Source organism: Bos taurus, chromosome 19 (assembly GCF_002263795.3).
Source record: "Bos taurus isolate L1 Dominette 01449 registration number 42190680 breed Hereford chromosome 19, ARS-UCD2.0, whole genome shotgun sequence".
Classification (NCBI taxonomy): domain Eukaryota; kingdom Metazoa; phylum Chordata; class Mammalia; order Artiodactyla; family Bovidae; genus Bos; species Bos taurus.
In genome coordinates this window covers 52,499,734-52,513,508 of record NC_037346.1, presented here as the reverse complement: position 1 = coordinate 52,513,508, position 13,775 = coordinate 52,499,734, and the positions used below count along the sequence as shown (strand labels likewise).

General features: G+C 51.9%; 1 protein-coding gene across 5 annotated transcripts in view; it reads left to right on the top strand.

Moving 5' to 3' along the window:
- CCDC40 (coiled-coil domain containing 40) overlaps nt 1–13,227 on the top strand; it is a 44,296-nt gene extending 31,069 nt beyond the window's left edge. For 4 of the 5 annotated variants that reach the window (XM_059878348.1, XM_005221283.5, XM_010816576.3 and 1 more), the window contains 8 exons: nt 3,787–4,032; nt 4,992–5,205; nt 5,625–5,794; nt 5,885–5,976; nt 7,392–7,512; nt 9,584–9,772; nt 11,308–11,466; nt 12,421–13,227. In XM_059878348.1, coding sequence (XP_059734331.1) covers nt 3,787–4,032; nt 4,992–5,205; nt 5,625–5,794; nt 5,885–5,976; nt 7,392–7,512; nt 9,584–9,772; nt 11,308–11,466; nt 12,421–12,666 — 1,437 coding nt within the window. In that variant the 3' untranslated portion in view covers nt 12,667–13,227. Of the gene's footprint in view, nt 1–3,786; nt 4,033–4,991; nt 5,206–5,624; nt 5,795–5,884; nt 5,977–7,362; nt 7,513–9,583; nt 9,773–11,307; nt 11,467–12,420 lie in introns of those variants that run through there. The other variant, XM_059878350.1, reaches the window with a different exon arrangement.
- Nucleotides 13,228–13,775: the final 548 nt, after the last annotated feature.

Sequence of the window (13,775 nt, the reverse complement as noted above, 5' to 3'; positions counted from 1 at the left end):
TATTTCCTTCTGGAAAGTTTTCTAAACACACATGGTCATACTCATACACACAAAGACACACAGAAACACACATTCACATACACATTCCCACATGCACACATGAGCAAAAACAAGCACACAGATTCACACACACATATACACATTTGTTTAACATGTTCAAATACATGAACAGACATGTGAAGATGCATATGCACACACAACCTGAGAGGACATAGGACTCTTACTATAATCAGTCTTTAAACCACTCTAATCCATTTTCATTAATTTTACTGAAATGCAACACAGAGCAAAAAGTGCACAAACAAGTGTAGGAGCCCATTAATTTTTCACTGTGTGTGCAGTGTTTTACATTATTGGTCATATTTAACATAACATTTTCCATAAATATTATTAGAAAAAGTGCATGTCGGTTTATGCATCACATTTTATCCTTCAAATATACATGTTTTCTTTAATAATTCTCTTTTCGGACACTTAAAGTTGTTTTAAACTTTAGAAATAACTCAGCACTGAACATACTTGTTCACACATCTTTGTCCACATGTCTGAGGATAAATTGCTGCAGCAGAGACCCTGGTCAAATTGGTAGGAGCATTGAAAATGAATCATGGAGTAGCCCGACCCTCTGCTTTCACACGATGTGCCTAAAGGTCCTGAGTGAGTGTGACTGGCCCTCCTGGACTGAGGACCCAACCCCTATCCCTGGAAAGAGCTCTCTTTTGCTCCCCCAGGGGTCTTGCCTTTCTCTGAGCAGGGGTCCCTATGTCCTGAAAAAAGCAATTTGCTACTTAGGTTTTTTCTTCTTTGGTTCTTCCTGTGTGACCCCCTGCCTTAGGGTGCTGTCTACCTGGCTTGCTAGAACTCTGAGGCACCTCATGCCTCCCAGATACCTGGGAGGAGACCAGCTGGCTCCTGGCTTGCTTGTGCCAAGGAACTGAGAAGAGGGGGCTGGAGCCAAGACTGTGCATGCCTGGGTCTCCTTGAGATGTCCTGGTTGATGCTAGTGGAGTCCTACCAGTTCTTATTCCAGGAAGTGGGGGCAAGACTACCTGCTGGGAGCAAAACAGTGGGGCCCAAGTGTGCACTGGAAAAGTTATGCAGTGTGGTGAGTGTGAAATAAACTTGCCCAGCCCTGATGCAATATCACAGAGGCTGATCCCCATGCTCCTGGGTGTCCCCCTTTCCCAGTCACCCATGTGGACAACACATGTGCTACCACCCATGTCCACGGGAGGGCAGTAAAGTCCTGGGTCAGCATTTGTTGGAACACTTGGTGGGTGATAGGTGTACTACCACCTATGTCCACAGGAGGGCGCTAAAGAGATTTGGACCAGCATTTATTGCAAAAATTCATGGACAGCAGGTGTACTGCCACCCATGTCCGCGGGAGGGCAGTAAAGGGTCCTGGGCCAGCATTTGTTGGAGCACTTGGTGGGCAGTAGGTATACTACCATCCATGTCCACAGGAGGGCAGTAAAGAGTCCCAGGCCAGCATGTGTTGGTGCACTTGGTGAGATACAGGTGTACTACCACCCATGTTCACATGAGGGCAGTAAAGAGTCCTGGGCTTGCGTTTATTGCAAAAATTCGTGGGGTAGGAGTATTACCACTCATGTCCACAGGAGGGCGGTAAAGAGACTTGGACCAACATTTATTGCAAAAATTCATGGACAGCAGGTGTACTGCCACCCATGTCCACAAGGGGACAATAAAGAGTTCTGGACCAGCATTTATTGCAAAAATTTGTGGGCAGAAGGTGCACTACCACCCATGTTCACAAGAGGGAAATAAAGTTCTGGGCTAGCATTTGTTGGGCCTCTCGGTGGGTGGCAGATGTACTACCACTTGTGTCCACACGAGGGCAGTAAAGTCCTGGGCCAACATTTGTTGGACCAGTTGGTGGGTGGCAGATGTACTACCACCCATGTCCACAGGATGGCAGTAAAGAGTCCTGAACCCAGCATTTGTTGGAGCGCTTTGTGGGCAGTAGGTGTACTACTATTCGTGTCCACATGAGGGCGATAAAGAGTCCTGGGCCAGCATTTGTTGCAACAATAGCCAACAGCAAATCCAGCTCTTGAAAGGAGGCACTTCTCCCACTGCTCAGTACCCCTGTGGCCTGGTGGCAGACAGGGGATATCTGGGACAGGGAGCAGAAGTTGTAGAGGGACAGAATCATCCAGAGCTGTGTTCAGAGGGATTGCAGGCATGGGTGAACCATGAGGTCTACACAGTTAATAAAGGAGCGGTACCGATGTCCCAGGAGGAGGCCAGGGTGGTCTCAACATGCAGGACAAACAGCCTGAGGAGGCTGAGGGGAGGTCAGGGTGCTCTGGTTGGCCTGTTTGGTGGCTGAAAGGAGACTTAGGAACTGAAGCCCTTCCAGTATGGGCAGAGTCCTTGTGAAGACCTGGCAACTTTGGATAATCTTGGCAAAGAAAGGGATGGGTGGATAACCAGAGCTCAGAGGAGCCAAAGGGGCCAAGGTGTTACATAGGAAGCTGGGTGTCTTGAGATGCTGGCAAGGTCTGACTTTAAACCTAGGGATGTCCTGGAAAGCCACGCATGATAGTTGGTCAGAGAGTGGGTGTTTGACAAAGCCAGCTGGGGTCACGTGGGGGAAGAGAAGAAATGACTGGAGCATGGGCAGGAGTTGGTGGGAGCCACAGGCTGATAGAGAGCTGAGGATTTGCAGGGGCAGGAGCCGTTGGGCAGCCAACAGTGAGAGGCTGGCTGGCAAGGTCAAGGCATAGCCACAGTCCAGGGAAAAGGGCCCTGATACCAAAGTGAGCCTGAGCTGCCTCCCTCCCTAATTCTCACAAGTGTCCTTACAATCAACTCTCCACTGTAGGAAAGAATGGAGAAAATCTGTCTTCTGAAACCTGCGGAGGAGGCAGGGTGGGCTGGCTCAGCCTTCAGGACAGAGGGCAGGTCCAAGGAGCCCTGGGCAGCTCTGCCCTGGGCTGAAGCTCCCAACCCCAGAACCATGGTTGGCAAAAGTTCCAGGACCACAAGCCTCTGGCCAGGTGGTAAATGACACCCCACAGTACAATCTTTTCTCTCCATGACCGTGTCCAATTTTTTAGTGAAATGTAAAGGACATTTGTCCCATAAAATAGAAGTTAGAAGTTGGCATTTGTCACAGCATTATTTCGAGTAGGAATGTTGATAACAGATGACAAGCTCAAAGAGGGCAGGCATGTTGGTTTTCTTCACCAAAAGCACATGAGCTGTTGAGAGCAGGGGCCCTGTGCTTGCTGTGGAACAGATGACATTCCCAGGGACAGCTGTGACTTGCTTCCCAATGTCTGTTACAAATATGACTATTATACAACCATTAAAAATGACATGACATGACGTGTCAAATTGAAACGTGGCTTACAAAGCTATATGTACAGTGTGACCCTGTTTTTGTTTGGGCAGGGAGGAAGAGGGTTTATATACAAAGTCAAGAAGGCAGAATAGATTCTAAATAGTAATGCTGGCTAACTGTGTGGCAGATTTACGGGCGATCATCTGTATTTTTACATTTCCCCATTTCATGTATTTTACTGTTTGATAAGAGATAATAATATCAGCTTTCTTTTTTTGTGAGGAATCATTAGGGTTCAAACAAGTAAGTCCTTTGACAGGTCATAAGGTGGAGAAAAAAACCAACATCCTCCTCTGTTTTAGAATTTCTCCAGATGAATACCCAGATCAAGGAAAACAAGAAGCCAACCAACTCATGTGGAGCCTCTCAGAAAGAGGAAAAAAGTTCAGACTTGTTTCCTTCTGCTAATTCAGGTGACACATCTTTCCAAAATTGACGGTGACATTGCTCAGACCACCCTGGACATCACGAACACCAACTGCAGGCTGGACATGCATCAGAAGATACTGGCTGAGCTGGATAAGGAAGTGAAAAAAGTCAACGACCTCATCAACAACAGTGAAAATGAAATTTCCAGGCGCACGATACTGATTGAAAGAAAGCAAGGCCTCATCAACTTTTTCAACAAGCAGCTGGAGCAGATGGTTTCTGAACTTGGGGTAGGACCCCAGGATCAGGAGAGGCCACTTGGGTTGATATCTGTGCCTGGCCATTTCCGAAACTGCTTATGTTCAGGGACAGACTCATGTAGGACACAGGCGTTCCCACCCTACCCCTCTTACGGGTGAAATGCACATGTCTGTGTAGAATGCTGACTCAGGGGCTGTCTGCAGACCTTCTCTGTGGGGGCACATAGTCAATATTTCAGGTGTTATAGACCATATGGTCTCTGTTGCAACCCCTCACCCTAGCGGTTATGAGGAGCCACTGCAGTAGGTAAACAGACAAGTGTGTCCATGTGTGATGAAACCTTACTTATGGGCCCTGAAGTCTGGATTCCATATAACTTCCACCTGGCATGAAATTGTCTTCTTTTGCTATTTTGTGTGTCCCGTGGACTATGTGAAGGCAGGCAGCGGGCAGGATCTTACTCACTGCTGTTCTTAGTGGTCTGAGGGTTTGAGGCTTGAAGTTCAATAGGTTATCCAGTGTCCCTGACCTGAGGACCCCACAACAGCCTCAAATCCCAGAGCAGCAGGGGCAGTTGGTGGGGATGCTCTTAGGTAGACCCCAACCAGAGCATGGTCTCAGAGCTGTAACTTGAATGGATTCCAAGGGAGTAAAGACCCTAACCTATGACAGTCTGTTGTGAAAAGACAATTTGCAAAGCCCTTTTGGGTAACAGAGGCCCCACAAGACTGGGGCGTGGTGGGGCCAGGCCAGTGGAGGAAGGGAAGCTGGTGGCAGACCAGCAGATTACCAGAACAGAATCTCCCACAGCAGGTCAGGCCATATGGCCTTGGACCGCAGAAGAGGGGACACAATGACAGGGTTCCTAGGCCCTCTGAGTAAAGATCCCCTACTCAGCATACAGATGCATGATCTCAGGTGTCCCGCCCTCTGCAGCCCACCCTGACTTTAGGGACTCAGTCTGCTTTCTGGCGAACATCGCTTTCAGGGGGAAGAAGTGGGGCCCCTGGAGCTGGAGATCAAGAGGTTGACCAAGCTGATCGAGGAAAACAACACCAACGTGACGCAGGCCCAGGTGACCTGGCTGCGGCTGCAGCAGGAGATGGTGAAGGTCACACAGGAGCGCGAGGAGCACCTGGTCTCCCTGGACATGTCCAAGAAGGAGATCCACATCCTGGAGCAGAAGAAAATACGGATAGAAAGTGAGCTCCCCTGCCCAGCCCCTCCACAGCACCTGCTGAGGCTTTCTGGTGCCATCTGGTCCCACCGGGTCAGCTGGGCCAGGCAGCCCCACAGGAAGTGCTGCCGGGTGTCCGGGGCCCACTCTGCCTGGACACATGGTGCCTGTTTCTTCCCAGAGGTCCTGCCGCCTTCTTGTCCGGCCCTCTGGGCTCCCAAACCTGCTTGTGCGAGGTCGGGGTCGTTGCTTTCCACCCTCTGCCCCGGAGCTTGCTGACCTTTCCTGGGGACTCGGTGTCTGAACGGCAACCACGTCCCCTTCTGCCTCCGCTGTCTGGGTAGGGATGCCCGAAGGTCAGCGGGGAAGGAGGGCGCAGTGTGCACAGACCCCCAATCACAACCCCCGGGGGCCACTCCCCACCCCCGGTCACCCTCCCCACAGACAAGATCAACCAGGAGAAGAAGGAGCAGAAACAGATCGAGCGCCACATGAAGGACCTGGACAACGATCTGAAGAAGCTCAACTTGCTGATGAACCAGAACCGGTGCAGCTCCGAGGAGCTACAGCAGGACAACCTGGCCACGGAGGGCGAGTTCGTGCGCTCGCTCAAGGTGCGCTCCGGGCTCAGAGTGGATGGGCGGGGCAAGCAGGTGCGCGCAGTCCTCGGCCCCGCCCACCGCCCCTCTCTCCTCTCCACGCAGGCCTCAGAGCGGGAGACCATCGAGATGCAGGAGAAGCTGAACCAGCTGAGCGAGGAGAAGGCAGCCGTGCTCAACAGCCTGGTGGAGGCGGAGTGAGTGCCCAGGCGCCGGTCCGGAGGGTCGCTGCCCACGGTTCACGGTTCACAGAAACCAGTTGGTGCGCGGGGAGGGGGCGGGGGAGGCGCGGCCCTGAACCTCAGCCGGATCCCTGGGAACAGCGGAGTTCTGTGCCTCCGGGCAACCCTTCTGCAAAGCCATGATGGTGATCATTGGAAGTGGAGTGGCTTCCTTCGCACAGACCTTTTAAAAACTGTATGATCTTTCTGGTGCCTAATTATAAGAGTAATCCAGACCCAACGGTAAGCATTGTAAACCATAGCAATGAGTGCAGAGTAGAAAGGAGAATCACACTTAATCCAGCCCTCTTCCTTTACGGTTTTCTCTGTAGGTTTCTTTCATTTTTTTTTTTTTTTTAAACCATAGTGCGATTTTCTCTGTCTGCCTTTGAAGCAGCCTTTATTATATTTCTCTGTGGATGTCTTCCCCCTCGGGGTGCACGGGTCTGCGTTCCGAGCTGCGAGGACCCCTGAGCCGCCCTGTGTGCGCCCTAATTGGCTCATGTGCTCTCCAAGGCGCTGAGCGGCAAAGGGACCATTCGTTCCCTGCGTTTTGACAGAGTCGACACATAACACTACCTGGAACTTTTTCAAGGGATCTTAGTGCCTGCAGGCTGCTACAACTCAACACCACAGGCTGGGGCTTTATAAACAACAGGAATTTGTTGCTCATAGTTGTTGAGGCTGGAAGTCTGAGATCAGGGTACTTGTGAGGTCGGGTGAGGGCTCTTTTCTGGGTTGCAGACTTCTCACTGTGTCCTCACAGGGTGGCAAGAGAAGGGAAGCTCTCTGGGGTCTCTTTAATGAGCGCACTAATCCCATTCATAGGGGCTCCACTCTCATGACCTCATCACCCCACCACCACCACCAAAGACCGGGCATGAGGATTCCAACATGTTGATTTGCAGGGTGGGGACACAAACATTCAGACAACAGGGGTGGAAGGCATATGTCTTTGCTAACATTTTAATAGTTTTCAGGCTCTTGGTCTATTTGGGCTTTTGACTTCTCCTTATGTCAACTTTTGTCACTTATACTTGACTTGCTCAGCTTCTCCTAAAGCTACGTATCTGCTTTCTCCCTCGTCCCCCCTTTCTAGGTGAGAGTGAAGGGCCTTAGGGTTGAGTTTACCTTCTGGTCCCAAAATGGGGGACATTAGTTTCTATTTAAACCTTTGCCTGGGTGCCTGCAAATTAAGCATGCCACCTGCTCAGCAAGGGCACCCTGTCATCAGGAAGGCAAGGGTCTCCCAGCCCATCACACTGCTCTTTGATATCTGAGCCCATTCCAAGCACAGCACGCCCCAAGCACAGTGCACCATGCTCACCGAAGTGTCAGAAAGAAAACCCCTTTGTTCTGCAGCTCTTACACTGCCTCCCCTCCCCTTAAAGACACCAGATCATGCTTTGGGAGAAAAAAATCCAACTTGCAAAGGAGATGCGGGCCTCCGTGGATTCTGAGACAGGCCAGATGGAGATCCGGGCCATGAAGGCAGAGATACACAGGATGAAGGTGGGTGGAAGGAGGGAGGTGGGGGGCCTGGAGCTTGGGGTCCTGGGAAGAAACCACTCTGGCATGGCAGCCTACACTCCAAGCACGCCAAGGAAACTCGCTGTTCCCCCTGCTGACTTTCTCCACCAGTGCCTGTCCAGTTCTTGTTCTTACTGCACCAGAATGGTCACAGGACACGACGACCTGCACAGTATTCACGAAGCACTGTTACCCTCGCTCCAAGCAGCGTGCTCCATCCAGTATTTCTAAATGCTGACTGTGACCAGTCCCCACCCAATCTCGTGACCCACTTGTGAGATGTGTCCCACCATTGGACCAAAAAGATTCACTCCGTAACAGAGTGCAAGGAACACACCCACGTTTCCCCGTCAAGTCATGTTTTTCTCTCTACTGTCATCTTTAGCTGGATTTCATTACCTTAAAAAAAAAAGGCTGGTAATTAAATCACAAGCTGTCACTGAGCCAAAGGTTCAGGAACTTAAGGATACAAATCACAGCAGGTCATAAAAAGAAATATGACATCACTTTTACAATTACATGGTCCATAATAACCCTGCTGGCTGAGTCCAGAGGAATTCTGATCAAATGCGTCCACTATGATAAGTTTAATAAACACTCATTTAACTGACTTTTCAAACCACAGAAGCCATGTATGTTGCTGCGGCAGGTCAAACACTGTACCACAAAGCTTACACACACACACACAGAGACGCACATACGTACATAGGTGCACACATACACACACACACACACACACACACACACACACAAATGGGCTGCCAGCCCCCTCCCTCCTAGTTTGTTTCGGTTTTGTTTTCCTTCACCAAAATAGTACATATAACTCAGCAACTTATTCTTTTTTTAGTGATCCAGACATGAACTTTCTTTAATAGTTGCAGAATATCCTATGGATACAACATAATTTAACGAAGCCTTCCCAGGTGGATGTGAAGATGCTGACTGTCTCCAGTTTGTTGCTGTCTGTCACTACTAACAATGTTACAATGACATCCTTATGGAAATCAGCATCCATATTTTTGGGGGTCTCTTTCTGGGCTGTCTTCTGTGTCTACTGATCTAAGAGTCCAAATCCACACCATCTTGATTTTTTTTAATATTTATTTGACTGCACTGGGTCATCTTTGCAACACATGGGATCTTTAGTTGCAACATATGGGATCTAGTTCCCCGACCAGGGACTGAACCCAGGCCCTCTGCCTTGGGAGCACAGAGTCTTAGCCACTGGACTGCCAGGGGAGTCCCCCTCTTGTTATTTTAAATCAACTTTATTGAGGAATAATTTATTTACAGGGCTTCCCTGGTGGTTCAGCAGTAAAGAATCTACCTGCAATGCAGGAGACATGGGTTCAATCACAGGGTCAGGAAGATCCCCTGGAGAAGGGAATGGCAACCCACTCCAGTATTCTTGTGCCGAGAATGGACAGAGGAGCCTGACGAGCTGCAGTTCATAGGGTTGCAAAAGAGCTGGCCACGACTTAGCGACTAAACAGTAAACAAACTTACATGCAGTAACGTGAACTTACTTTAAATGTCCAGTGTGCATAATGTGGCCACCACCCCGTGGAGACAAGGACCATGCCCTCCTCTGCAGAAAGCTCCCAGACACCCCTCACAGTCCCACTCCCACCACAGCCCAGCCCCCAGCCCCAGGCCCCAGAGACCCTTCAGGCCACCATCTCACAAAACCACGATGCCTTTTTCCTAACAAGGCAATTAACCTCAGTGTGATACAGTTAACCAAACTACGAACTCTAAGCAGAGATCACTGTTGTTTTGGCTAATGTCCTTTTTCTACTCCAGGACCCAACCCCAGGCTGCATGTGGTCCTCACGTGTCCCCATCTACCCCTGTCTCTGTCAGTTTCTCAGTGTCGCCCTGCTGACCTGGTATTCTTGACATGGACTGAAATCATTCTGACCAGTTGACAAAGCCCCCACGTTCCTTTTTTCCCTGGGGCATCACCCTCACGAGTTCCCCGCTGGTTCAGTTGGGTGCGGAGGGAGGTGGCGCAGGCCCCTCTCCTGCCCAGTCCCCTGCCCTGTGCACCCAGGTCAAGCACGGGCAGCTCCTGAAGCAGCAGGAGAAGATGATCCGGGACATGGAGCTGGCCGTCACCCGAAGAGATACCATCTCCACCCGGGCTGAGGGGCAGAGCAAGATGGACAAGAAGCTGTTCACCCGGACAGACTTCCACCACAAGCAGACCGAGCTCCGACGGAAGATCAGGGACATTCACAAGGTAGGGGAGACGGGCCATGGGGAAGGGGCCCCGCCTCGGGCCACCTGTCCACGGGTGGTCAGCTGGGTCATCAGCCCCACTGGCAGGCGTCCGTGCGTGACCAGCCAGGGCCGAGTTTCTGAGGCACTTTCTCCGACTTGGGCTTTCACTCGGTCCTTCCAGCCTGCTTCTTGGGGGGTCCCTCCCCACCTCATCCGCCTTACTGCCTCTTCTCCCAGCCCTCATTCCTGGAGCTGCCATCCCAACTGCTGTGTCGGGGTTGTTTTATGAGAAAGAGAAGAGACAGTGGGGGTTGGGGGATGGAAGGAGCTCAGCTCCTGAGTCAGATAGGCCACTTTCTTCTGGACTGGGGGACAAAAGTCTGAGCCCACACCCCACATGCTGGTTCTGGGTCAAGACAGAGTGGCGGCCAGATCCACAGGTGCTTCCTGGGTGTCCCTAACGCCCTGCTCTGATCAGGCCTTTGCTTGGGAGTTTGTCTTGGGTTTAACAGAAGAGCCATGAGGCAGGTGCAGCTCAGGACTGGAAGCGGCCCCGTTTTTGCCCCCTCTTCTAACAGAAACGGCGTCAGGGAAACACGGAGTGTTGGTGAAGAGTGTGAGCCCCTGTGTCACTGATGCCCAGTGGGTGCTGGGGATGGGCTGATGGGAACGTGGAGGGCACCCACTCGAGCCCGTGTCCCCATCCACCTGGCCACATTGACCAACCATTCGGTGTGTGCCTGCCCAGGGAGGGGACCAGCTACGGCCCCTGTGCCGCCTCCTTTCACCGTCACCAGGCAGGGATCTGAGCTCAGATTTCCCTCGGCCCCCACTGGCCAGCTATGTGGTCTCAGTGGGCGAGAAATCTTCCATCCCCACAGTTCCTCATCTGTCAGTGGAGACGGGGCAGTGACCCCTCCAAGAGAGGCAAGGGTTGTCCAAGACAGAACCTGGCCTTGGAGCCCCACCGTGGGTCCTAGCCCTGCTCTTCTACTTGTGGCTCATGCATATTGTCCAACCTCTCTGTACCTTGGCTTACTGACCTGTGAAATGGGTCCTCACCTCGTGGTGTCACCCAGAGGACCAGGTGGAGAATGTTGGAATAGCCCTGGTCGGGGGAGTCCCGCATGAGGAAAGAGTAGCTGAAAATGATGGATTTGATCCAACTGCTTATTTGAACGTTCCTGGAGGTGCAGAGGGGCCTTTTCTGGTCCTGGTTTGTGCATTTCTCTGCCATGTTGGCCACTCCTGGACTTTCTTTTATCCACCCCTCTCCACCCCTCCTTGCTCCCCAGGGGCCTCCTCTGCCCAGGTTGGCAACAGAATCCTCCCCCTACTGCCACAGAGGGTCCGGCCATGGCTCCCTCGCTGGCCTCCCCACCTGAGGCACTCTCCTACACCCCAGCTTTGGAATCCTCCCAGATTGTGTGCATAGAGGGTCCTGGGGGTCCTCCCTGCCTGACTCTTCTCTGTCTGCTGAATAACTGGGGGCAGGGTCCCAGGATGCTCCTGTCTCACCACTGCCCCCCCCCCCCCCCCCCCCCGCCGCCCCAGGCCACCGAGGAGTGCACCCAAACCATCCTGGAACTGGAAGAATCTCAAAAATCCATGAGTGACTCCCTCCTGGAGAAACAGGAGCAGTTGTCAAGGATGCAGGTTGAGGCCGACGAGCTTGAAGTTGAGCTGGACCGGCTGGCGACCCTCAAGCGACAGGTAGGCAAGCCCCAGGGCCACAGGAACCCAGCAACAAGGCCTGCTCTGGCCCAGCTAAGCCCAGGCTGATCACAGCAATCTACTGCTGTCGTCCACCTCACATTGCTCATGAAGGCTCCACGGGCCAGCACTGTCCTGGGTGCCAGGGGTAGAGTGAACAGAAAAGGTGAAAACCCCTGCCCTCCCTGAGGTCACCTTCTGAGGGTTGGAGGACAGATAATCAAACTAATAAGCACAATGATACCTCATCTCTGATGGTGACAGATAACTCTGGAGAAACAGGAAGCACAGAAGGGGTGTCGGGTGGATGGGGGCAGCACTAGGAAGGAGGGTGGTCTGAGATGGCCACACAGGGAAAGTGACATTTGAGTCAAAGTTTGAAGGGGAGGCAAGGGATTGAGCACCCCCAGGTACAGCAGGAGTGGAGGCTGCCCAAGGCCCCAGGCTTGCAAGGCTTGGAGGGGGCAGCACCGTGACCATGGGCTGCTCCCTCAGGGATGGGGTGGTGAGGAGTGGCTTGGGATCACTGCAATCATTTGGTTCTCATGATGAGTGTGGAATGTGAGGGCCAAGAGTGGACACAGGACCTGTCTTAGGCCATCATAGTTCTTAAGAAGGATGCATGGACCAGGGTAGCCTCAGGCTAGTGAGAAGCCATCAGACTCTGTGTGTCATTTCAAAGCTGCCCCACTGGGATTTTCTGCTGGATTCAATATGGTGTGAGCAGAAGGCAAGGGTCACTCAGGGCTGCAGTGTTTGGGCCCGATCAACTGAGATGGGTGTGGTGGGCACCTGGCAGGTTGGACTGTGGGTGAGGGCGGGTCCATCAGCCCCTTCCCCTGGATCTGCCAAGCTCTCCACTGGCGCATCCTTGAGTCAGAGTTCGTGCCAGGCCAGCAGGTGTCTTCTTTTGAACACGCATAGCCTGACATGGGGTCTCTTGTCCCTCCCAAGAATCTTTCTGAGCTCGTGGCCCTGCAGACGCGCCTCAAGTACCTGCAGGCCGTGAAGGACGGGCGGTACGTCTTCATGCTCCGCAATAAGCAGTCACTGCTGATGGAGCTCAAGCGTCTGCACGACAGGCTGGTCAGCATCGGCACCATCCTCCACCACGTGAAGGAAGAGTACCCTCAGTTCCAAGAGGCCCTGCTCAAGGTCAGCCAGTCCATCGACAAAAGGCTGGAGTTATCCGGGTCCTAGAGAGCCCCAATCCCCAACCCCCACAAGGAGGAGACCAGTCTTGTGTGTCATCAGAACTGGAATCTTCCTACCCTCAGAGAATGACACCATTTAAGAGAGACAGGGTGGCATTGTAGGAATTTTTTGTAGGAAATCCCTGCGTTTGCGGTTCCATTTTGGTGAGTCTTCCACTTGCAAAGGCAGTGTCAGTGAACACAAACCTGCATGCCCACGTTGGGCTAACTTCTCCTAGTAAAACTGGAAATACAGGCCTCTGCTCCTGCCCCCACCTCCAGCATGGGTTAAATCCAGATTCCCAACTTATGGGAGCAAGTCCAGGGGGATGTGAATCCCTGGCTGCGTCTGGAGGCCTAAAGCCTGAGGTGAGATCACACAGGTGTGTGACCACAGACCTCCCTTTGTCTACCCACTTCTCCAGAGTCCTCGTCCACCCAGGGTGCCTCCCCCTACACTCTGACTCCCAAGCACCTGGTACCTATGCCTTCCCTGCAGTTTAAAGGGAAAATTTTCTATAAGATAATTTTAAATGTTTCAGGAGGAAAATAAAATTTTTTTTCTGAATGTGCGAGAAAAAGTGTATTTATTCTACACAAACCCCACAAAGAAGCAGGGAAGCCCTCAATCACACTCTGACACTGCTGTGTGGGGCTTTCTGTGCCTGGTTCCACCTGACAGGGTCACAGGATCCAACTTTTCACTTGAAAATTTTGCTCCTCTTTTATTATTAATTTCCATTGGAGTATAGTTGCTTTGGGCTTCCCAGGCAGTGCTGGTTTCCCTGACAGCTCAGTTGGTAAAGAATCTGCCTGCAATGCAGGAGACCTGCACTGGATTGGATTCTTGGGTCAGGAAGATCCCCTGGAGAAGGGATAGGTTACCCACTCCAGTATTTTTTGGCTTTCCTTGTGGCTCAGCTGGTAAAGAATCGCCTGCAATGCAGGAGAACTGGGTTGGATCCCTCGGTTGGGAAGATCCTCTGGAGAAGGAAAAGGCTACCCATTCCAGTATTCTAGCCTGGAGAATTCCATGAACTGTATAGTCCATGGGGTTGCAAAGAGTGGGACATGACTGAGCGACTTTCACTTTCACTTCAGGTGGTACTAGCGGTA